The sequence below is a fragment of the Chanodichthys erythropterus genome, chromosome 9 (assembly GCF_024489055.1).
Source record: "Chanodichthys erythropterus isolate Z2021 chromosome 9, ASM2448905v1, whole genome shotgun sequence".
Taxonomy (NCBI): Eukaryota; Metazoa; Chordata; class Actinopteri; order Cypriniformes; family Xenocyprididae; genus Chanodichthys; species Chanodichthys erythropterus.
The window spans coordinates 15,317,472-15,342,104 of NC_090229.1; the positions used below are offsets into that span (position 1 = coordinate 15,317,472).

General features: G+C 36.4%; 4 protein-coding genes across 4 annotated transcripts; 3 read left to right on the plus strand and 1 right to left on the minus strand.

Annotated features, from left to right (window-relative positions):
* Window positions 1–310: 310 nt before the first annotated feature.
* Window positions 311–2,541, plus strand: magoh (mago homolog, exon junction complex subunit). Its single transcript, XM_067394717.1, has 5 exons — window positions 311–532; window positions 896–954; window positions 1,054–1,164; window positions 1,264–1,346; window positions 2,335–2,541. The coding sequence occupies exons 1-5, from the start codon at window positions 442–444 to the stop codon at window positions 2,432–2,434; spliced, it is 444 nt and encodes a 147-aa protein (XP_067250818.1). The 5' UTR covers window positions 311–441; the 3' UTR covers window positions 2,435–2,541.
* Window positions 2,542–4,480: 1,939 nt separating this feature from the next.
* On the minus strand, window positions 4,481–9,220 carry cpt2 (carnitine palmitoyltransferase 2). The gene is made up of 5 exons (XM_067393655.1): window positions 8,757–9,220; window positions 7,367–7,447; window positions 7,167–7,273; window positions 5,739–7,043; window positions 4,481–5,339 (listed from the first exon to the last, which is right to left on the minus strand). Exons 1-5 carry the CDS (start codon window positions 8,942–8,944, stop codon window positions 5,011–5,013), a joined length of 2,010 nt encoding a protein of 669 aa, XP_067249756.1. The 5' UTR covers window positions 8,945–9,220; the 3' UTR covers window positions 4,481–5,010.
* A 1,090-nt stretch (window positions 9,221–10,310) lies between these two features.
* On the plus strand, window positions 10,311–17,711 carry porcn (porcupine O-acyltransferase). The gene is made up of 15 exons (XM_067393656.1): window positions 10,311–10,322; window positions 10,664–10,809; window positions 11,284–11,476; window positions 12,941–12,984; window positions 13,105–13,286; window positions 13,393–13,523; window positions 13,722–13,739; window positions 13,950–13,964; window positions 14,069–14,194; window positions 16,358–16,458; window positions 16,652–16,728; window positions 16,842–16,905; window positions 17,129–17,214; window positions 17,382–17,492; window positions 17,569–17,711. The coding sequence occupies exons 2-15, from the start codon at window positions 10,674–10,676 to the stop codon at window positions 17,668–17,670; spliced, it is 1,386 nt and encodes a 461-aa protein (XP_067249757.1). The 5' UTR covers window positions 10,311–10,322; window positions 10,664–10,673; the 3' UTR covers window positions 17,671–17,711.
* A 1,321-nt stretch (window positions 17,712–19,032) lies between these two features.
* Window positions 19,033–22,948, plus strand: spryd4 (SPRY domain containing 4). Its single transcript, XM_067394720.1, has 2 exons — window positions 19,033–19,182; window positions 22,393–22,948. The coding sequence occupies exons 1-2, from the start codon at window positions 19,053–19,055 to the stop codon at window positions 22,932–22,934; spliced, it is 672 nt and encodes a 223-aa protein (XP_067250821.1). The 5' UTR covers window positions 19,033–19,052; the 3' UTR covers window positions 22,935–22,948.
* The last annotated feature ends 1,685 nt before the right edge of the window (window positions 22,949–24,633 follow it).

Consider the following 24,633-nt stretch of genomic DNA (forward strand, 5'->3'; position numbering starts at 1 on the left):
AGAAAGTTGTATAACAAAGTGGTTGACAGCAAAGCTGAATAAAAAAGTTTTTGTACTCATGTTCATTGCCTCACTTGAACACACGACCACCTGAGTGCTGTAGTCACATTTGCTTGCATCAGAAAAAACACTATCCCTCTCTTTTAAGAACTTTATTGCAAGCTGGACAGAATTACACAATGGTTTAGATTAGAACAAAGATAACACGAAAGAATACAGTAACACTAACAGGTTCATGGGGGTCATGTTGTACTTTTGGTCAACCGCATTAGGCCCAGTTGCAGCGTCATTATTATGCGACCGGTGCGCGACGTCACACCGCGACTTGCAGTACGCATGCGATTCCTTATTGGTCGTTGAAGCTAAAGCGATTTCATTGAAGTGAAGGTGTCCGTGCTGTAATCTGGATATAAATCCTCTTACATAAAACTGTGCACAGTTATGTCCACGAGTGATTTTTATTTGAGGTACTATGTGGGCCATAAAGGTAAATTCGGCCACGAATTTCTGGAATTTGAATTCAGACCGGACGGTAAGCGAGGCGCCAACTTTAGCTTAGCTTGCTAATATGCTAACAGCCTTTCTATTGAAATATGTGCTTGCTTTCATACCAGGCCGAAAACGTCTTTCCAGCTACTTAAACTTTTGCTACTTGTTAATTTATGTTTAGTAAATTAGGGGGTTTGTTTGTGTAGAAAAACAAATTAACATGTTAAACAACATTTGAAATGCTTAAGAACTACCAGTCTAATATCCTGAGTTCAAGTTGTTTAACTTGATAATTAATGTTTCTGCTGAGAAATTGTTGTTTTTATGATAGAGTATTTCAAAGTGACTTAAATATTCTCAGAAGTAGCTTTCATATAATAATTTGGATCATTTTGTTTTCATTCAGGCAAGCTGAGATATGCAAACAACAGTAACTACAAGAACGACGTCATGATCCGAAAAGAGGTAAAGTCAGCTGTGTGATGATGTTACACATAAAATATTAGGTCATTTGCAGCATGTTGAAAAGTAGGCTGTGTAATTTGAGATTTTTCCCTCTTTCAGGCTTATGTCCACAAAAGTGTGATGGAAGAGTTGAAGAGAATCATTGACGACAGTGAGATCACAAAAGAAGACGATGCCTTGTGGCCCCCTCCAGACAGGGTCGGCCGACAGGTTTGTAGAAACATATTTTCTTATTTCTTTACACTTGCTCTGGTCACCATGTGAGGTGTAATACTCAGCATCCTAATTGCGCTTCTTTGTGCTTCACAGGAACTGGAGATTGTCATTGGGGATGAACACATTTCATTCACAACCTCCAAAATTGGATCTTTAATTGACGTCAACCAGTCCAAGTAAGTATATTTCATGGATGGATTCTTTAGTTCATAAACAATCTCCTCTTGTTCTCTCTATTCACTGAATCTTACTGTCTTAATCTTAAAGGGTTAGTTCACCCAAAAATGGTCATCTTCAGAACACAAATTAAGATATTTTTGATGAAATCCAAGAGGTATACAACTTGTCCATAGACAGCAATTTAACCAACACTTTTAAGGTCCAGAAAGGTACTAAAGACATTGTTAAAATAGCCCACATGACTGCAGTGGTTTAACCTTAATTTTGTGCAATTATGAGGACACGTTTTGTGTGCAAGAACAAAATTAACGACCATATTCAACAATATCTCTTCTGTGTCATTCTCATACATTGTTTGCTTCCAGCACTTCCAGGTTCTACGTCAGAATGCCGACTCATTATTGGCCGGCTCCTGCATCAGCATCACACGAATGTGTTGTGTTGCTCACGTGATCAGCTTTGGCCAATACTGAGACGGCATTCTGACGTAGATACAGAAGCCTTCACTGTGCTTACTGCAGCAACTATGTAAGAATAATGACAGGGAAGAGAGAAGTTTGTTGAATAAAGTTATTTGTTTTGTTTTTGCACACAAAAAGTATTCTTGTCGCTTCATAAAATTAAGGTTGAACCACTGTAGTCACGTCGACTGTTTTAACAATATCTTTAGTAGCTTTCTGGTCAGATACCTCTCGGATTTCATCAAAAATATCTTAATTTCTGTTCCGAAGCTGAACGAAGGTCTTATGTGTGTCGAATGAAATGAGGGTGAGTAATTAATGACAGAATTTTAATTTTTGGGTGAATTAACCCTTTAATCCCCAAATGATTTATTGCAATGTAGTTCTATTCTGCCTTATTTATTTAGTATTATCATGAAATCTGTTGCTTTCCATTTTGTATTCTCAAGCAATGCCCACTCTGCAGTTTCACTGTTTATAATGTGTATTACAAGAGAGTAACATTTACAATCTTGCTCTTCAGGGATCCAGAAGGACTCAGAGTCTTCTACTACCTGGTCCAGGACCTCAAATGCCTTGTATTCAGTCTCATCGGCCTCCACTTCAAAATCAAGCCCATCTAACTACCTAGTTGCTTTTATCCTGGATGATAGTCATTTTAGTTTGTTTGAGCTATTTTCAATATTTGTATATTGCTTGGTTTTGCTGGGGTTTTTTTTGTTTTGTTTTGTTTTTTTAAATAAAAACTTGTTACTTGTTCAAATGTTGATGTGCTTCATATTTCTTAAAAGTGCAAAAGATATTTACGACACTTTAATGGTGATATCAGTGTAAGTAAGAGCTTCAAAATAGAAGACATGCATCTCATTTAGCATATTGAAGGCTGCATACATCGAGGCAGTCTCATTTAAGAAAAGTAACCATTAGATTGCAAAGTAAGATAGAAATTAAAGCTGCAAGCAGTGATGAAAGGGCCCTCGCACCCGGAACGACCACCACCCGGTGACCTTAGGAAAACAGTGAATAGTAAGTGACATGCGTGTAAGCTGGTAAATACAGTTGAAATATGGCAAAGTCAGTTTGCTGTGCCTCACTTCCTGCCAACAGGTGGCACTTTGACTATTACTGAATATTGCCATGTGGATGTCTTCAGGCTGTGAAGTTTGGGGCAGGTTGGACATTGTTTGCCTGAGTTACAACAGCTTTGTTTAGTGGCATTAATTGCATACTTCAGCACTTAGCCAAGTGTTACATGATTTAACGTGTTTCTAGTATGTTTGGTACTTCATGGCATATTTAAATGTCTTTCTGGGAGTGAATTATTGTGCAAAGCATGCCATTTCCTGTTGTCAGCAGGTGGATATTGGCATAAAGGCCAAGACTCACCAAACGTGAATTTTGGGGCAGATCGGACACTGTATGCCCAAGTTACAACAACTTCCTGTTTCATGGCGAAACATCGAACTTTGTCAGGCCGCCATGGACACGTCCTTAAGCGAAAACTCAAGATTAGACTGACCAAATATGATGTTGATCTGATTAAATCTCTAGGAGGAGTTTAAGTACAACGTCTGGAAATGGCAAAAAAAACTGCAAATATTTTGCAGAGAAAATTCTAAATATCTCACTTCCAGTTGGGTTTTCAGATTTTGCACCCAGGGACTTTTTTGTAGGTATTGTGCTGTTACATTTGTCTACCGAATTTCATACCTGTACATGAAACGTAGCCCGAAAGGTGGCGCTATCAAGCCATTTTGCCACACCTACTTCAGAAACCTTGTCTGTCTATCATCAGACCAAGCTCAAATCGCTGGCAGATCAGGCTGGGTTTACACAGTCTATCAGAAACCCATATCAGACGTAAATGTTCACCATTTCTGATGCGTGTGCAAAGTTTCATGAGTTTTCGAGCATGTTTGGGCCCTCAAAAATGTGATTCATTTCGAAGAAGAAGAATTGACTGAGCAATTACAATAGGGTCCTCACACCACCAGTGCTTGGGCCCTAATTACAGTATTTTACACTTAACAAGGAATAACAGTCAATTTTATTACAGTTACTTTTCTTAAAAAAATAAGACATCCTTGATGATGCATGCATCCTTCAAATGCAATCTCTGGAGGATGCAGCCTCCGAAATGAGCTACACTCTGTACAATACTGGTCAAAAAAAGTTTTTGAAAAGACCTTTATGCTGCCCAAGGCTGCATTTATTTGGTAAAAAAATACAGTAAAAATGGCAATAATTGAATCATTTTAAAATATAATTTATTCCTAAGATGACAAAGCGGAATTTTGAGCATCATTACTTCAGTCTTCAGTGTCATATGATCCTTCAAAAATCATTCTAATATGCTGATTTGGTGCTCAGGAAGCATTTCTTATGATCAAATTAATGTGGAAGACAGTTGTACTATTTAATATTTTTTGTGGAAACCAGCTTTTTTTTTTCACAATTCTTTGATGAAATAAGTTCAAAAGAGCAGCATTTATTTGAAATAAAATCGTTTTTGTAACACTGTACAAGTCTTTGCCACTTTTGATCCATTTAATGCATCCTTGCTGAGTAAAATATTTATTTTCAAAAACATCTTACTGACCCAAATCCTTTGAATGTTAGTGTATGTGTGATGCACATAAACACACGAATGTGGCTGAACTATTTCATTCTGCATGTATTTTTTATTAAGCTTTGTTACAATATTTACAATCACAGTATTCATGACTTTCCATGTTCTTACATTTTATAAGGCACAGGACAGGTCTTAGTTATCTGTATGTTACACTGATTCTGCATTTGGTAAAAAAAAAAAGAATAATAATTAAACATAAGGCAGAGTTTTGCAGTCCAAGAAAATGAAAAAAGATGATATAGAGTCAGATGATTGCCATTTAATAAAGATGACAATTAAAAATAGGGAGAATACATTGCAAATATTTCAAAAAGAATAGATTTTAGGACAAAATTGCTTATACCCCATAACCAATAATCTGTTTTGCCTCTGGATCAATCACTCTAGCATGAGTTTAATATCAAGCAGTTATATTTGTCTATCCACACAAGGCAAAGCTTATTAGTTCTACCTTAAACCTACACACTTTATAACACTGGGTCCTTATCTAATAAAAGTAAAACATAAATGCCCTACATTCAGACTAGTCCACATGCCAAGTGCTTTAAAGAACTTCAAAGTGCGCTTTCAATGAATGGGTTTTCCATCAAGGACTGTAAAAATGTCTTCCAAGGACTTGTGAACACACTTAAGGAACTCATGAACATTTCTAGCAGGGTAGCTAGACACATTGCATCCGATCCATTCATCGTGGACGCCATAGCCCACTCCGAAACCATCAGGCACCACAGGAGCAAACCCGCCCAGACTGACCGCAGGGCTGGTGAGAGTACTGGTGGACAGGATGTTGTGGTTTATGGCGGCATATGCTGGATCCTGGTACAGACTGGGCAGTGCCATTCCTTTCGAATTAGCCAGGTAGCGCATGGCAAAAAGATGGCGATCAAACCCTTGACCTAGATGAAAACACACAAAGAAAAAACAATGACAATGATAAAATAAATAAACAGAGTGAACCAAAGATCATTTCTTCTGTGGAATTCAAAAGAAGATATTTTGAAAAATATCTTTTTTGTCCATACACTGGAAGTCAGTGGGGTCTAATGTTGTTTTGAATCACAATTTCTTTCATTACATGGACAAAAATATCTTCTTTTGTGTTCCAGAGAAGAAAGAAAGAGTCAGACAGGTTTGCAACAACAAGACAGTGAGTAATGACAGAATATTTCATTTCATCCCTTTAACTTGCTCAATACTGGTTAAAATAAACATGTCTTGCTAACAAAAACATCAGTTTTTGCCTCACAAGACACCACATGAATATGACTGAGAGGTTGTAAAAGTGCTGCCCTCACCCATAGCCGCCTCTTTAGTGAGCTGCCCGTGGTATTTAGAGCATTCACTCAACAGCCCCTGTAACTGCTCCACTGTGTGCTGTCCGGGCTGCTGGACAAAGGCCTTGGCACAGCGCTTTGTGTGGACGCTAGCGGGACGGATTGTTTCTGTGCGACCGTGTTTAAAGGCAGCGGTGCTACAGGACTCGTATGTGGCGACAGTCTGGCCATACTGCCGTAGGAAGCCCATCTGGAAAGCAAGCTGTGCAATAGCATCCGGGCTCAGCTTCTTCTTCTTAAGTTGCTCCTTTCCACCATTCTTGAACTCCATGGCATCGATGGTAAGCTTTGACACGGCGGCATGGAAGTTCTCTTTGGCTTTTGTGATTCCAGCTTTTAACTCTTCATCAAGTTTGAACCCCAATCGGCGCACTGCAGAGGCAGAGTCCACGGATGCGGGCTGAGAGCCAGGGCCAACCAGAGGCTTCTCCGTCGTGTCCTTGAAGACTTCATTCTGGAAGCGGAGAACGGCCACGCCATCACCCCAAGAGTGCTCAAAATTGATGGCCGCCTGTCCGTCCTTAGCCAAGATGATACTGAAGGACTTGTCATACCAACGGTTGCAGCCGTCTCCATGAAGCATGTTGTGAGAGATGTGAATATGGTCTCTCATCACCTCCTCATCCAGGCATAGGCAAAACAAAGCGGTGTCTACTAACTGCAGAGCTTCGCCATTTCCAGCATCCAGCAGTTTTTGTCTTAAGCCTGCCCAAGTGTCTCTATTCTCACTGGTTAGAACACCCAACGGGAATGAAGGAGCTTCTGTGGGGTCTGTCAGGATGTATTTCAGGTGAGCATGAACCTCAGCAGGCTTTATCAGGTTACCGTCCCGATCCAGAATATCAAACACATACAGGTTGCCTCGTCTTATTACGAGCAAGTGGTGGCCCTTGTCGTCTGTGAGGAGCTCATCACACTTGTACTTGGGTATACGTGTGGAGTTGAAAAGGCGGAAGTACTGTGACATATCCAGAGGATAGGCGTTTACCATATAGGCTCCAAACCATGAGATGGAGGGGGGCACCCATCGGATCAGCCTCTTGAAACTATCTGTGTCACTTTTGGCAGGGTTAAGATGAAACACCTCCGGCTCAAGCAAACCAGCACGAAGGGTCTTCATGAACCGGACAGCTGAGCACACCATGTTGGTGGCCCGCACAAGCTGGTCATTGTATTCGGGTTTGGGGTCAGGATTAAAGGACATGAAGGGGTTGAAGTTGAGCACAACAGACTCCCGAGCAGACAAGTACATATCAAACCATGGAGCTAAAAAAGGCAAGAAGGAGAAATTCATTGATGAGGTTACAATTAAAACAAAATTCAATTGTTATTATGTGATTTCATATATATATATATATATATATATATATATATATATATATATCCCACCTGATATATAGCTGGTGTGCTTGTTGTTCTTGTCTAAAGCTACAAGTTCCTCATGTAACTGCTTGCCTGCACCACTCTGGAAATCGCTTGTTACTTTCTCTGTATTGCTGTTGGATTTCAAGGGAACAGAAATATTTCAAAACTCAAGTTAATTCTTATCTGAAATGAATAAATTGATATAGTTACCCTTGGCTTATTACCTGTATTGTTCATCATTCAGCAAGGGTCTTTGGGCTGCCAAATATCTCCGTATGGTATCCTCCAATTTTGGAACTGGTAACCTGTAAAAATCATGTAAAATGTATATATTTTAGGAAACACATTCATTGAAAGTTTTATGTATTCATTGGTTTCGTATAATATTCTATAGTATTTTGTACTATACTTGAATCCTTTGTATTGTTTTGTAATGTTTCATATAATTTTGTATGAATTTATACTTTTACTTGGTATAATAACACTACTCTTATTTAAAGACTGATTTTAACAATGTTTTGTGTATGTACATTACCATTCAAAAGTTTCTGGGCTGTAAGATTTTTGTAAGAAGAAATTAATTCAGTGTGGATGCATTAAATTAATCAAAGTAAAGAATTTTACACAGTACAAAAGATTTTATATCTGTTCTTAGGGACTTCATCAAAGAATCCTGAAAAAATGTATCCCGTTTTTGGACAAAAATATTAAGCAGCACAAATGTTTTCAACATTGATAATAAGAAAATGTTTCTTGAGCACCAAATCATCATATTAGAATGATTTCTGAAGGATTGTGTGACAGTGAAGACTGGAGTAATGATGCTGAAAATTCAGCTTTGCAAATCACATCACATATTTACATTTTAAATTATAAATATATTTCACAAAACTACTGTAAACTGTCTTCTCTTGCAGTGACACTTGCGATAATTGATTGTTATTGGTGTTAATTGATGATTGTGATTCAGCTTATGGCTTTGAATTGCTTGTCTTTCTAGAAAGAGGGTGATTGTTTGTTGCATTTTGAGCACTGAGGATAGCAATCTGCTGAAACCTCTGCTCATGTTCCTCTGTTTTTAACTCACTTGCACTTTATTGCACCATGCAATTGACAAAATAAATTTTGTATTTTTCTAGACTTCAGTCTTTTTTGGATTTAGTGTGCGGTCAGCCATTTTTTCTGTTTTGCTACAGTATTTTTGTAAAATAAATGCAGCCTTGGAGAATTCTTTCAAAAACATTAAAATATATTACCGAGCCCAAAATTTTGAAAAAGCATCACAAGCTCAACACAAATTCCCTTCAAGGACATTTCTTTCAAATAAATTTAATTCATTATTAACAAATTCAATGTAACACGGACCAATGCTGAGGGAACGAAAATTGAGGCAAGGGGGGCATTTTTACGTGTAACACCGTGTCCCCATCCCCTCGTAGACGTTGCACTTTCACCTACATTCTCTAATATGACCTAAGACTGTCGTAGACATAAGTTTAAATATAATATGTCCAGCAAAAAAAGCGATTCAATATCAAAGACAAAACATCACAGTATCACAGAAATTAATGATCTGATGTGGGTTATATTTGTGATTTTATGTAATTCTCCTACCTTGGTAAACTCTTCTGGTAGTGCATGGTGGGGACGACACTTTTGTGTAAATACTCAATCCCAGCTCCATCTTTACTACTGTATTGACGTTGAGTGCTCGTTAGGACTGACAGGGCAGGGTTATTCCTTAATAGGTTTAATTTACTCAGTGCTGAATTATATTGCGTAGAGAGCAACCCTGCCATCATACAAATTGTAATTTAATGAATTAAGAATTGTGCTTTACTTAAAATTCAACTTCAATTCCAAGCCTTCTGCAAGCTGCCAACCCCCTGAATGAATGCAGGCTATCTGACAGATCCTGTCGTTTTCGGTACGGCCAACAGTAATTAGCTGCCTGTGCTCGCTTATCGTTTCAATTTAGAAAAATATTTTAACAAACTTAAAAAAATCGGCTTTGTTAAGATAATTTTTTCCTTACGAATTCCCAAACAAAAATCTCCTTTTTTAATATTTAACTAGTAACTTCCGCCCATCCGCCTCACTAACTGTGATACTTTTCACAATAAAAGTCCCAAATGTATATAAACAAAAAATGTTGGCTGACAAGTTGTGCATTTAATAATTGGAACTGGAACTTTCTCACAAAAAATAGTAGCAAACCTTTTTTTTTTTTTAAGATTTAAACATGAGATGAAAATGTATTTTGACTCTATTGAATCTTCTAAAACCTGAAAGCTATGAGAACAGTGGCTGTGTTTACTTAATCTGGACTGAAAGACTGTTGGACTCTGGCATATTGTTTTATTGTTATATGACAATGATGACAATTGTTGTTACTGTTTTTTTTCTTCTTCTTTTTTCTTTCAAGCATTTAATAAAAAAACAAACTACAACAGAAAAAAAAAACAATAGTAAGAGTAAAACGTAAGAGATTTTGCCAGAAATAATTTATAACGTATATTTAAATAAAATAAATTTAAAACCAGTCGTACGAAATATATTTTTTAGTTCATATATTTCGAGTATTTATTATATTCCTCTCATGAATTTTAAATACATTTTAACGCACTGGGGCTGCTATCAAAACGTAGCCCCGCCTTTTCGTTCTGATTGGTTCAGCCACAGATGAACAGTAAGATGATTGGTCGCCGGGTCCCTTCGGGACGCTGTAATCATGAACGACGGACAGCATCAATGGGAATCAGCCATCAGCCACATCAGGCGCATTGCCAGCAGCATCATCTGGACCGATTGTGCTGTACGAAGCGCGACATAATTCTTCATATTTAGATTAGAACCTAGGCGAAAATGATACAGCTTTATAGTAAATTAAAATTTAACAATGTAATATAAGAGAATGTATACAAAACTTGACATTTTAGAGACCCACAGACGTATTCCTATTGCGGTTCATCGCTGTCTGAGTTGATAGTGGGGGTGAGGTGCTCATTCTCCTCCTCCGCTGTCGCGCTTTGTAACGAATTGTACATTTCAGCTATTTTCATTCCCATTCATTCAGGATATAATACCTGACGACGATTTTACAAATAGCTTGCATCTCATACGTCCAGACCGTGCATGCTTTTTGCATTGGGGTGTAAGGGTATTTGACATCTTGCAGAGGTAAGATTATTTGAATATTGCATATTACGACACGGCATAAAACATTTGGGTATTATAACAAATAAATTCAGAATACCAGTAAGATGCATTTTCCCCTTATGATAATGGATTTCTATAATGGAATTATAAAATAATTTTAAAATGTTGTAATCATCACATATAGGTGCATGGGTTTCAGTATTAACCCTGAGATTAAATTTACAAACACTATGTTCTGACCTCAATTCAGCCTTGATCTTGAAGCTTAATCACCGTATCTGTCATTGCTCATACCAAATACCCTGACGTTATTGATATTCTTATTTATGGTACAAAATCAAATTGTATTATTATTTTCTCAGAGTCAAAGCAATGGGAGCTCTAAGCAGACAGGAGTTCTTCCAGGAACTGGGATCCGGTTGCTTGCTTCCGACTGTCCAACAGGGTCTAGAACAAGTATGGCAGCTGTTACTCATCTGCCTAGTATGTAGGCTGCTGTGGAGATTGGGTAAGAGGGTTTATACAACACAGAACATGCACTGTAATTTTAAAGGAATTGTTCCTTTAAAATGAATATTATTTACTCTCCCTCATGTCATTCTAAACATGTATGACTTTCACTCCCCCTTGCCACTTGTATATTTAAGGAAAGCGAATAGTGGACAGGTGTGTAGTGGACAAAAATGCTATAAAAGCACTATAAAAGTAGGTGATATACAATGTACCATATCTCAAGTCATTTGAAGACATATGAAAGCTTTGTGTCTTGCTTGACAGCTGCGATCCCATTCACTTTCATTGTGTGATAAAACACTTATGCTATAAATAACATCTTTTGTGTTCCATGGAAAGAAGAATGTTTCAAAATACACAACAGTGAGTAAATAATTACAGAGTTGTCATATTTGTGGGAACTAATCCTAAAGTACAACTAAAAACATGTTATTAAATTATATTATGTTAAAAATAATTTTTCTCTCAGGTCTGCCCTCTTTCTTGAAACACCTGAGTACGGTGGCAGGCGGTTTTTACACTCTATACCTGTTTTTCGAGCTACACATGGTTTGGGTGGTGCTTCTCAGCCTCCTTTGCTACCTCATCCTCTTCCTGTGTCGTCATTCAAGCAGCCGTGGACCTTTCCTGTCCATCACTATCCTCATCTACCTTCTTCTGGGGTATGTCCTCCTCTCACACTCTTCTGTTTCACACTCTTCTGTTTCTTCATGTTTACAGAACACAGTATGTACAATGTAGTATGTATATTTGTTTTGTATATTACAGTGGAAATAGTTAAGATGAGGGATGAATAATTAGGCTGAAGGATTTGAACACTGTAAATAAAAAAAAATAAAAAAATAAAATAAAAAATAAATATATATATATATATATATATATATATATATATATATATATATATATATATATATATATATATATACAGTACAGTCCAAAAGTTAGGAACCACTAAGATTTTTAATGTTTTTAAAAGAAGTTTCGTCTGCTCACCAAGGCTACATTTATTTTTAATTCAACATTAATATTGTGTAATATTATTACAATTTAAAATAACTGTTTTATATTTGAATTTATTTGACAAAGTAATTTATTTCTGTGATGCAAAGCTGAATTTTCAGCATCATTACTCCAGTCTTCAGTGTCACATGATCCTTCAGAAATCATTCTAATATGCTGATCTGCTGCTCAATAAACATTTATGATTTTTTTCAATGTTGAAAACAGTTGTGTACTTTTTTTTTCAGGATTCCTTGATGAATAGAAAGTTCAAAATAACAGCATTTATCTGAAATACAAAGCTTCTGTAGCATTATACACTACCGTTCAAAAGTTTGGGGTCAGTAAGAATTTTTATTTTTATTTTTTTGAAAAGAAATTAAAGAAATGAATACTTTTATTCAGCAAGGATGCATTAAATCAATCAAAAGTGTCAGTAAAGACATTTATAATGTTACAAAAGATTAGATTTCAGATAAACACTGTTCTTTTGAACTTTCTATTCATCAAATAATCCTGAAAAAAAATATTGTACACAAATGTTTTGTACAATTGTACACATTAAATGTTTCTTGAGCAGCATATTAGAATGATTTCTGAAGGATCATGTGACACTGAAGACTGGAGTAATGATGCTGAAAATTCAGCTTTGCCATCACAGGAATAAATTACTTTGTGAAATATATTCAAATAGAAAACAGTTATTTTAAATTGTAATAATATTTCACAATATTACTGTTTTTACTGTATTTTTAATTAAATAAATGTAGCCTTGGTGAGCAGACGAAACTTCTATTAAAAACATTAAAAATCTTAGTGGCTCCAAACTTTTGGACCGTACTATATATATATATATATATATATATATATATATATATATATATATATATATGTAATATGCTCTTATGCATTTATTTCATCAACAATGCAGTAAAAACGGTAATATTGTTAAATATTTATAATAACGGTTTTCTATTTTAATATATTTTAAAATGTAATGTATTCCTGTGATGGCAAAGCTAAATTTTACAGCATTACTCCAGTCTTCAGCGTCACATGATCCTTCAGAAATTATTCTAATATGCTGATTTGGTGCTCAAGAAACATTTCTTATCATTCTGCTTCAGAGAGTTGCATATGATGGATACAACAACCTGGCATAAAATGAGAGGTCAGTTTTTTTATGTTGTTTTGTTATCTGACAACAGTGACCATTAGACCAGGATGGTAGATATTTACTGTACTGAATTTTGGCTACATTTACAATGAAATTGCTGTTGTGGTCATCCAGGTTCCCAGATGGTAGTGGCCATGAAGGCAATTTCTCTTGCCTTTGACTTGGACAAAGGCATAGTGGAGAAAGTTCCCTCTCCAGTGGAGTTCATGGGGTACATTTACTTTGTGGGAACTGTCATCTTTGGGCCTTGGATCAGTTTCAACAGCTATATGGATGCGGTAGAGAGTCGAAAACTTGTGAGTCTCGAGTTTGCCAGCTTTCGTTCTAATGCATTTCAGAATTAAAGATGTATAAGAGCATTTCCAATGACACTTTAGAGCATCTATCTGATCTTTTCCACAGAGTGTCTCCTGGTTTATGAAGTCAGTCTTCAGCTGTGTGAAGAGCCAGCTCTGTCTGGTCATTTCCAACTGTATTGCACCCTATCTCTTTCCCTATTTCATCCCAGTCTTTGGAGACAAGCTGCTCCGCAAGTGAGTATAAATTTGAGTTGAGGAAAATTGTATATTTTTAATATAATTGTATGTTGTTTATTCAGTGAGCAGTAAGGTGTAAAGTATAGATGAATTCTTTTAATATCAAACATGTTAATGTTAATTGTTACGCTCCTATCTGTGGCTTAGTGAAGGTTTTTAATGTTTGACTGATCTGTTTTCGTATTTTTTCCTCAGCAAGAAGCGAAAGATGAGGTATTGTCCTACTTATGTTATTAATACATTTATAAATTTTGAACATGAGGAATAAAGACGTTTTAATATAAGCATGCTTACGTGAGCTAAATTTACTTAGAAATACATATTAAAATAATTATGGTTAGAGAATTCTGAATTCTTTCCATTAATAAAATAGCTATTTTGGACTGTGTTTAATAATGCATTTCATTTCATATTTCAATGCAGAGGCTCTATTAAAAGGTAAGAAATGCACAAGCCTTTAATGTTAAAACTCAACAGTCTCTTGTCTCTGGGGTTTTCTCTCTGATCTGTGATAACCTTCTGCTTGTGATTCTCCTCATCAGGTGGCTACAGGCCTATGAGAACACCTTGTCCTTCCATTTCAGTAATTACTTTGTAAGTTACCTTGGTGAGACGACAACCACACTGGCAGGTGCTGGTTTCACAGAGGAAAAGGACAACCTTAAGTGGTTTGTATAAATTATACAGATTCACATACTACCAGTCAGTGTCAGAAATAAAACAGGGGACATAGAAACTATGCAAAAATGAGAAATTCCTCCATTTTCATATTCACAGTAATCTAATCTAAATTGGCTTGATCTTATGTTTAGTATGGTTTTAGTAGCCCTTAAGGCACTGATGTGACTTACAGTGGCCATAAGATAACTGTATTTACTGTCTGATTATATTATAGGAATTATTTTGTGTTGTATATTATTTGAAAAACAGTTATAGAGGGCAAATATTGTTAATAACATATTATTGCTAGGGTAGGCAATTTCAGAGAGGCTAGCAATAGCGTGCTGCAGGGATGACAGATGTTTTCATAAAATACCTCACTTATACATCAGTCATGATTTTTTTAAGTTGTTTTAAGGCAGTTGCTAGTGGCTAAATGGGACTACAGAGGCAGTCAGGGACATTAACTTTGTCACGCCAAATAGGTAAACTTATCTACACCGCACGCTAGTCCGCTTTTACAGCCTTGTTGTGTTTGTAGTCACCCTCCTGCAAACTATACTAACTAAAAATTTCATGGAAAATGTTTTTAGATAAAAACTGAAAGAGTTGTTGGAAGTGTTGTGGTAATGATGTTGAAATCGTATGACCGTGCTGTAGTTTGTTTATAGTCAAGTCAATTTACTTTTATTGTAGATTGTGTCAAAGCAGCTTTACAGTGATAACTTGGCTGCACAGCAGATCTTAAAGAATAGTGTCAATGCAGGCAGATCAAAGCACTGTTGAATATCAAATGTCAAGTCAAATGTCAAGTGTCCCCAACTAAGCAAGCCAAAGGCGACAGCGGCAAGGAACCCAAACTCCAACAGGTGACATCAGGTGGCAAACAATTGGCAAATAGGTGTTAAAATGGAGACAAAAACCTTGGGAGAAACCAGGCTTAGATGGGGGGCCAGTTCTCCTCTGGCGAACAGTGCTTTGTTATGAATCAGGTTGCTATCCGATAGGGTTGCAAAATTCAAAGTATTTATTTCAGTTCCATCCAGTTGAGGATCGTATTCATCACGCCGGTATAGACGGTTTATAGCCTACGTTTAGCTTTTTACTTCTGTAAAGCTTGACCTTTTTAGCTGTTTGGCTTTTTACTGATTGTATTTAGGCTTTAAAATTCATAAAAGTTGTGTTCATTTGTGAAGATTATTTTGATGAACAAAACGTAAGAATCAGAAACTTTTGTTGGTCACAGAGCTTATTTTCTGCAATATTCCAACGTAAAAAACCTACTTACTTTTTGTTGAAGGATGCTAAGTGATGCTAAATTCCAGGTTGGCCTACAAAAATACATCATCCTTGCGGCACACTATAGCAAACTAGCTTTGAAAGCATAAGTACGCTCTCTAAAGCCACGACTTCTCTAAAAACACGAACGTGCACAGCCAGAGCAGCGTCTGCAAAGTGTCATGAGAGATGGCATCTCAAGGCACATAATATTACAATAATATTGAACATAAACAGCCTACAGAGCTCTGACTTGTACCACCTGACTGCTGCAGATTCATTTTGCCGTTGACACTGTTGCCATAGAAACACTGTCTGAGCATGTGAACAGCTTCGAGTATGAACGTCACGGGTTGCCATCTCTTAATAATGGTAATTACGACGGTGTGAACGCAGCATAAGCTTGTTGTTTTGGTTCAGGAGGAACTGTAAAAGGCGGCTGCTGTTTGTTTGTGGCACTTGGTGATGGTTTGTCTATAACTCTGCATAGCCTCATGGAACGCGCTGATGACGCGTGATGTTTGTGCAAGCAGGGTGCGCGGAGGTATGGAAATACATAGGATGACAGGCAGGACTGAATGGAATGATTGAATATTTTCTTGGTCCTGAGACTTCCACAGAAGATATTTATACTTTTTTTTTTTTTTTAATTTAGACCACATCTATTATAGATGTGAGGAGTTTCAACTAGTATAACAAAAAGTGTTTATGAAAAACATTGCCTATCCTAGCTTTAATAAAAATATGAATAAGGTTTATTTCTGACATTGATATCATTAATATCACTGAAAGTATATAATTGCCATTTACTTTTAATTGATCAATATTTCATTCTCTTCCCTTCTTTTTTTCTCTCAGTCTATCTTTTTGTCATTCCATTTCTGTCTTTTCAGGGACATGACAATAGCAAAGCCGCTTAATGTTGAGTTTCCCAGGTCTATGGTTGAAGTGGTCACTTCCTGGAACCTGCCCATGTCCCGCTGGCTCAACACCTGTACGTGATTTTTTTTTTTTTTCATTTGTAAATTGGCTTCTCTAACAATTTTGTAATTAATTAATTTAAACATGTATTTTAGCTCCCAAAAGACTTGAATGAACAGATTGACCAGCTTTTACTTTGAGCAGGCTTTTGTATATTTTCATTACCTCCAAGTATACGAGTAAGTCACATTTCTCTTCCTTTTTAGATGTGTTTAAGAAGGCTCTCAGATATGGGAGCTTCACAGCCATTATCTTGACATATACAGCGAGTGCTCTGCTACATGTGGGTGTGCTTTTTTTTTTTTTTTTACTTTGCTATTTTCTTAATTAATTTGAATTTATTGCATTCTTTCTCAAGTGTACAATAAATGCAGTATTATATTTCTGTGCATACAGGGTCTAAGCTTCCACATTGGGGCAATATTATTAACACTAGGCTTTATAACATATATTGAACATGGTGAGTATCTGTTCAGGTAAAGTTTTTTAATCATCTATTATTGCTCATGTCACTGTTTTCAGTTATTGCAATATGTAATATCATTATAAAACGTTTTAATGAGTTTATAAAATGATTTAAATGTTCTAATTTTAGATTTTCTAATGTTCTAAGTGTTCTTCACACTTTCAGCTTGGATTTTGGTTGTGTGTTTAATGGACTTTGCCTTCATTCTGTGTTTCAGTGCTTAGGAAAAGATTGTCAGTCATTTTAAATGCATGCGTCCTCTCCAAGAGATGTCTATCTGACTGCAAACACAGACATAAAAAGGTGTAGTATATGTCATTATAGCTATAGAAGCACATGTGTGAATACCTTTTAAAACATACAAACATAAAAAAGATTAATCATTTAAATATGGTAAAATAAATATATTTTAGTAAAAACTAAAGTTATAGATTATGTCTTTAAAAATGTACCTTTTTTCTTTTCTCTAGGAATTGTGGGTATATTTAATTAATGGGACGTTTAGCATGTTGGCAGTGCTACATGTAACATACCTGGGCTCTATTTTTGGCTCCAGCACAGATGACATGGATTCAGATGAGGTAAAAGCCACTTCTCCTGAAATTCTATGGCCCTTACTTTCTGTGCAGGTTAAAATACTTTTCGTTTTTCCCGCAGGACGGCATGGCTAGCCACACCATTCAGAAATGGATGCAGCTCAGCTGGACGAGCCACTGGTTGACCTTCGGCCTTTGGGTCTTGTATCGCCTTATTCTATAAACACTTAGACCTACATAGACGAGGAGAGATTGGGAGAGGATAGCAATAACTGCGATTGGAAATTTTATATGAGCTTACCGTAGAGGAGCCGTGGCCATTCATGACATCACTGTGAACTCTGGACGAGCGTGACTGTGGACCAGAGTCCTCAAATCCAGGAAAAACTGCAGTACAGTTAATATTGATTCACACCACTGGTTTGACATGAACAGAACTCTACAACTACCAGGATGTTCTGAAGTTTTCTAAGCTTCCTAAAGTAGAAAAAATCATCAAGACCTTTTTACAAACCACAGCAATCCACAATAAGTGTGAATATTGAATTATTCATAGTCAATATTAATGAATTGATCAAGATTTTGTTATGACTGACTAATACAAATTGTAGTTGTAGTAGGTTTTGTTTGATGGTTTAGAACAATTACATTTTAGTGTGAAAAGAATATAAATATTCTCATTGATTGTTTCAGAAGCTCTAAAGTCAAACTACTCAAATCAAGTTTTGTATTGCATCTATTGTATGCATCTATTCAGTCTGTTTTTTTTTTTGTGCCACTTTCATATGGAAAATCAACTAATGCTAATGCTTTTCCACTAAAGCACACATTCTGTGATTCACAGTCAGATTATGTCCATTACGGTTCTCATGTACAACAAACATGCCAAGTGACTTCTTTTAGTCATAAGTTCATCCTCATAGGGCTCTGAATGAACATATGATAAAGTTCACATCCTCTTTATTGTATGAGTTGTTTAAATGGTGACAGTAAGTCTCTGGGTGAGTCCCTTTGAGACACTCGAATACTGAGACAGTATAAGCAGTGTTTGATAGTTTCTTATATTTAAACTTTTTAAAAATGTAAATTATTTACGGCAACAAGAAACGGGAAAAGGAAAAGTATAAAGTGTGTTTTTGTTTTCTGTGTATTTTAATCTTTTATTATTATTATTGCTATTTGGTAGTGAATAGAGTATTGACATCATCAAAACATTGAATTAGATGGATTGTTTTATGGATGGTGTGATTATATATTAGTGCCAAATTTAACAATAATAATTAATAGCCGATGAATTCAGGTATGTTCTTATTTTCTTTTATTTATTGTGTTCGGACTATCCATCACACAACACATTTTCCATTGAATTACCCTGTTGTTAATCCCTATACTTTTATTAGTGAATATTAAATAAAGAGTTTAAATTACATGGATGATTTTTACTGTATCATGTATGTTTGACTGCCAATCCACTCTTTATAATAAAACTTGAAATTTTCCCCAGTTTAAATTTAGTTTTACAGTAGGGGGCAGCAGCGCTCAAGCATTTGGACAGCGCAACCTTGCGACAGAAACTCAAGGAAAACGCATTACAAATGGGACAACATGGCGATGTCCTCGGGCATGGCACTCTTTTGCCGATTGACTGGCAGATCTTTGGGCACCGCGCTCGGTCACGGCTGTGGGAAAACCCTGACAGCTCGGAGATGGTATATTACTGCCAGTGCAGGCAACTGTGAGTAACTTAAACGCATGCTTTTCAGGAATCTCAATGTTGAGTCCAGTCAAACCCGGAGGTCAAAGGAATTAAAATCATACTTCTGGCTATAATTACACGTGAAAATTTTCCTTTTTTATTAATTATTATCGTCACTCAATAGAGTGAAATGCATTACTCATAGATGTCTGTTCTGTTGCATAAACTGTAAAAAACAAAAGGTTTCTGTTGTAGACGTTTGCCGTAGTCACGTGTCTCAGCGGAGATGCCAGTAGATTGGCACGAGCTAAGAATAAAATGCTCGTGATAGTAATGCGATATTAACTCGGGTCAGTGTGAATAACAGTGCAGAATGTCCCTGTTACCACAGTGTGATGCAGCCACATCATCATCATCGTGATCTCGATAAATTTGACAACGGGAACATTATGTTCTTTCATATCAATACTTGATAGAGTTATCATTTATCCTTTCCCAGTTTGCTATGCTTACCAGTTACCACGATTCCAGCAAAATACCATACAGTAATTGTAGTAACTGTAGCAGGGATATCTGCTTCATACAATTATAAGCTTTAGCTTTCAGAATGGATGTTATTTTTATTTATTTATTTATTTTCATTTTAAATGACATTTGTTGGCTATTATCAAGTTACCACTGCTAATAGTAACCCTTACAAAAAGTACTACTTTAGCTTGGGTACTCCATAACACAAATCAAGATGGTTTCTCCCAGTCAGATCAGCTGAATTAGCATTGGACCACTGAGGGACCAGCCATCCCTTCTTCTTTTTTTTGCCAGTATATACCATGATACTGAATAATTATCATTTATTTAACATGGTATTTACAAGCCACTCCATTGTACTCCGAGAATACCATGGAATTACGGTGTTATCAGTTAAAAAGTAAATAAATAAATAAAAAAACAAAAACATTGTTAAAGGTGCCCTCGAATGAAAAATTTAATTTATCTTGGCATAGTCAAATAACAAGAGTTCAGTACATGGAAATGACATACAGTGAGTCTCAAACTCCATTGTTTCCTCCTTCTTATATAAATCTCATTTGTTTAAAAGACCTCCGAAGAACACGCGAATCTCAACATAACACTGACTGTTACGTAACAGTCGGGGTGTACGCCCCAATATTTGCATATGCCAGCCCATGTTCCCAACATTATGAAAGGCATTAGACAAGGGCAGGCAGTATTAACGTCTGGACCTCTACAGGTGAATCAACAGACTAGGTAAGCAAGCAAGAACAATAGCGAAAAATGGCAGATGGAGCAATAATAACTGACATGATCCATGATATGATATTTTTAGTGATATTTGTAAATTGTCTTTCTAAATGTTTCGTTAGCATGTTGCTAATGTACTGTTAAATGTGGTTAAAGTTACCATTGTTTCTTACTGTATTCACGGAGACAAAAGAGCCGTCGCTATTTTCATTATTAAACACTTGCAGTCTGTATAATGCATAAACACAACTTCATTCTTTATAAATCTCTCCAACAGTGTAGCATTAGCCGTTAGCCACGGAGCACAGCCTCAAATTCATTCAGAATCAAATGTAAACAATATAACAGTATACAATCCAACGCATGCATGCCGCATGCATGACTTTGACACTTTGTGAAGGTTATATTAGCTGTGTAAACTTTGTTTATGCACTGTACAAGGCAAGCGCGAGCTCCGTGGGCGTGGAGAAGGAGAATTAAAGGGCCAGTAGCCCTGAATCGGCTCATTTATAATAATGCCCCAAAATAGGCAGTTAAAAAAATTAATTAAAAAATATATATGGGGTATTTTGAGCAGAAACTTTAAAGACACATTCAGGGGACACCTTAGACTAATATTACTTTTTAATCTTTTTTTAAAAAGTTCTAGGGCACCTTTACATTTTTTTATTATTGCATAAAATCATGTTTTAATAACAAAATTCAGGAGGAGCAGGTGCAGATAATTAGACTAATTATCACAAGTGGAAAGTATTCAGCTAATCAACCAACAGAGGTATATATACTGCAGACTGACCTCTGTTCAATTGACAGTTTATCAGCATCCCTTCACCACCCCATCTCCTCACTTCTAGTTCTATCTCTCATAACCACATCCGGGGGGAGTACTCTGGGTTCGGGCCAAAATTCAGAGCTCGGAGCCCTCCCCCTCAAATTATATGTATATGTGAACTCGTAAAACTATATAGTAAATTAATATAGTTATATATATCAGGGGCGTTTCCTCCGAGGAGGCAAGGGAGGCAGTGCCTCCTCAAAAAAAAAATAGGATGAAAAATTAATCCATATTACATATAAAACAACATAAATATTACAAATTATGACATTAAAAAGAACGCAAGTTACTCGTATTTCTACAAAGGAACACTGCCCAACAGCGACACCCACAGGTAAAGTTACAGCTGGAGTCGTGCCTACCTTTGCTCTCATAGAAAACCATTAGACCCCTATAGCGTGTGGTGGGTTTAGTAGGGGGTAATTGACAATGAATGGGGGAAAGTCACGTTAGAGGAGGCAATGTCTCCAATGCGTTTTGATTGGATGTAGTTTGTTATGATTGGTTTGTGCGATAAATCCCGACTCTTGTTTACCCAGTTAGATATCACCGCTTTATGTCACGTCAGACTTGAAGTAGACTGAAAACATGATGACCGCAGGGTTTTTTAGTGCAATCAGCTTGGTGAAATTAAAAATACACCTTTGTGTCTGTGACAGACAGTGTTTACGGAACATGACCGATGATCCAAAATATCCCAAATTGATTATTAAAAAGGAAAACATCAATACACAAATAAAATATATTGTTTAAATTGTTACAGCCTTTAGTTATTTTATTATATTATTTTGGAATGAATGTAGAAATGCTTAAAACACTAACTTGAGGAGATTGACTTAGTTTTGATAGATAGAACATTACAATACATTGTTAATGTAAAATAACAAAATATAATTGTATTTGGTTTCTTTTTTGATGTAATGTAAAGTAAAGGTAAAGTAATGTTCATTTAACAAGGAAGATGTGTCAACGTTAAGAGTAATGCACATGAATTTACATTTGATTAATTAAAAAAAAAAAAAAGTGCCTCCTCATTTCAGAACACCACTGCACAACACTGATGTTTATATATAATGGACTAATATTATAATGCAAATTAGCCAGCATATATACTATTTTTTAAATTATTATTATTATTTATGTCTCTATAGATTTGCAGTTTAAGCTTGATGAGCGGACAGCCCACAGCAGCCTGGACCTTTTTAAGAAGGACACAGGTGTGATCTATCGAATGCTAGGCTTGGACCCTTCCCTCGTGCAGGATACCCCTCTCCGGTTCCGGGACTGGGCTGTGGTTCTCGCCGACACCCACATTGACTCTGGACGGCACTACTGGGAGGTCACGGTTAAAAAGTCCCTTGAATTCCGTGTGGGAGTGGCCGAGGCCTTGACGTCACGTGACGAATGTGTCGGCACAAATTCCAGTTCCTGGGTGTTCGCGTTTGTCCAGAGGAAGTGGTTTGCCATGACCACCGGTAAGCAGGTCCCAGTGCCATTGGTGGGGAAACCTGATCGGGTCGGGCTCTTGCTGGACTACGAGGCGGGACGGCTCAGTCTGGTGGACACCGAGAAAGCTGAAGTGGTGCATACGATAAGAACACAGTTCCGCTCGCCCATCTGTCCTGCGTTTGCACTCTGGGATGGGGAGTTACTCACACACTCTGGACTGGAGATTCCACCAGGGCTTCAGTGACTCTTGTTCATTCACACATGGATGCTACATGCCTCTTAATGGATAGAGAAGAGGAAGGGGCCTTATGAATAGACATTCAGTGAGAACACAGCTGTTTTTTTACTGCCATTAAACCAGATTTGTCCGTTCAGCTGGTGAAAACATCCCCAAACTCTACTGTTTGTGATTTAATGCTGATGAACTTATGAATCTGTATATGCACATATGAATACTTGATATCCTTAGTCATTTTTCATTTTGCGTCTGTGCTCTACAGTGTTGAGAGAGGTTTTTCAATAAAAAGACTTCACCAGTGTTATTCTTTATTTAGTGTTATACATTAGTCTATACTTTCTTTTATCATTTCATCTGATTCTGTCCATTCACACTTTTCACTTTCATTTGGAACAAACACAATTTTTTCCAAAACCTTCAGTTTTGCATCCAGCAATAAAGTGTGTCCACATAGCATTCATTGCTAGTTTAATATGCTCTAGATCCACAGAGAGTTCAGTTACAGCTTTTGTGCCTTACATTAAAGCAACATTAAATTGCATTAAATACCTTACAAAAATGTCTATTAACAAACATACAAAATTCAAACATCTTAGGAATAGTACAAATATACAAATACCTGCTCAAAATGTTTAGCCGAACATTATTAATAACTTAAAAGACACAGAAACTGGGCTACAGTTCACATTATGAAGAGTGCTGGCTAACCACTTAAGGCAATATCAAGCAATGACATTTCCAGTATGGTTATTTCATAAATAAAATACTTTTTAATATGCATGCTTGCTTGAATTTACACTAACCTTGTACTTAGTAACATAGGGCCAGAGTCACAAAAATCTTAAGAAAGAATAAAGTACTTAAGATAAATTCAAAGTTCAAATAATGGTTCCTTTGTGCAAAGTTTTTAAGTATTTCATAAGAGCATCTTCAAGATATGACAAGAGATCTGATGTTCAAGATGTTACTTTTTTTCCTTCCTAAAAATAAAATGTCAGTCTTTTATATTTTCTGATTGTATACTAGCTTGCTCAAGCTTTATGCAATTTCAAAACTACAAAATGGTGTAACTTAATACAGTGGGCTCCACAAATATTGGCACTGATGGTAAATATGAGCAATATGAGAAATCTTTGAAATTTCCACTCTTCGTCTTTCATTCAAAATATTCACAAAAATCTAACCTTTAATTGTTAACTTATACAAAATATAAATGTGAAATAAATGTTTTCTTCCAAAGATGCTGGACAACTTTTTAGGATAAACAGTATCAAACTCCAAGTACCAGCAGATATTAAATGAACAACTGACTGACCTGTCAAGAAGTTTAAACTGGGCCGTTTTTGGATCTTCCAGCATGACAATTATCTAAAGCACTCCCAAAATAAACAGCAGAATAGCTCACTGACCACAGAATGAAGGTTTTGCCATGGACATAGCAGTCACCTGACCCACATCCCATAAATAAACCTGTGGGATGAGCTGAAGTCCACAAGAATGCTCCTCTGAATCTGAAGGATCCCGAGAGATTCTGTATATATATTCATCAACATATGCACAAAGTATTAAATGAAAGGGAGCAATGATTGTGGAATACATATATTTAAGTAAAAAAAATTTTTTTTATAAGAATTTTACTCTAATTAAAATACTTTTGTGAATATTTTAAATGAAAGACTAATTTACAGTCAGTTTTGCTCATATT

Excerpts from the sequence above, each read along its gene's own strand:
- magoh (XM_067394717.1), top strand. The coding sequence starts at position 442 with ATGTCCACGAGTGATTTTTATTTGAGGTACTATGTGGGCCATAAAGGT. Across the intron at positions 955-1,053 it reads ACGTCATGATCCGAAAAGAG|GCTTATGTCCACAAAAGTGT; the intron begins GTAAAGTCAGCT and ends TCCCTCTTTCAG. Across the intron at positions 1,347-2,334 it reads ATTGACGTCAACCAGTCCAA|GGATCCAGAAGGACTCAGAG; the intron begins GTAAGTATATTT and ends CTTGCTCTTCAG.
- cpt2 (XM_067393655.1), bottom strand. The coding sequence starts at position 8,944 with ATGATGGCAGGGTTGCTCTCTACGCAATATAATTCAGCACTGAGTAAA. Across the intron at positions 7,274-7,366 it reads CTGAATGATGAACAATACAG|CAATACAGAGAAAGTAACAA; the intron begins GTAATAAGCCAA and ends GAAATCCAACAG. Across the intron at positions 7,044-7,166 it reads GCACACCAGCTATATATCAG|CTCCATGGTTTGATATGTAC; the intron begins GTGGGATATATA and ends TGCCTTTTTTAG.
- porcn (XM_067393656.1), top strand. The coding sequence starts at position 10,674 with ATGGGAGCTCTAAGCAGACAGGAGTTCTTCCAGGAACTGGGATCCGGT. Across the intron at positions 16,459-16,651 it reads GTCCCGCTGGCTCAACACCT|ATGTGTTTAAGAAGGCTCTC; the intron begins GTACGTGATTTT and ends CTTCCTTTTTAG. Across the intron at positions 16,729-16,841 it reads CAGCGAGTGCTCTGCTACAT|GGTCTAAGCTTCCACATTGG; the intron begins GTGGGTGTGCTT and ends CTGTGCATACAG.
- spryd4 (XM_067394720.1), top strand. The coding sequence starts at position 19,053 with ATGGCGATGTCCTCGGGCATGGCACTCTTTTGCCGATTGACTGGCAGA. Across the intron at positions 19,183-22,392 it reads TACTGCCAGTGCAGGCAACT|ATTTGCAGTTTAAGCTTGAT; the intron begins GTGAGTAACTTA and ends ATGTCTCTATAG.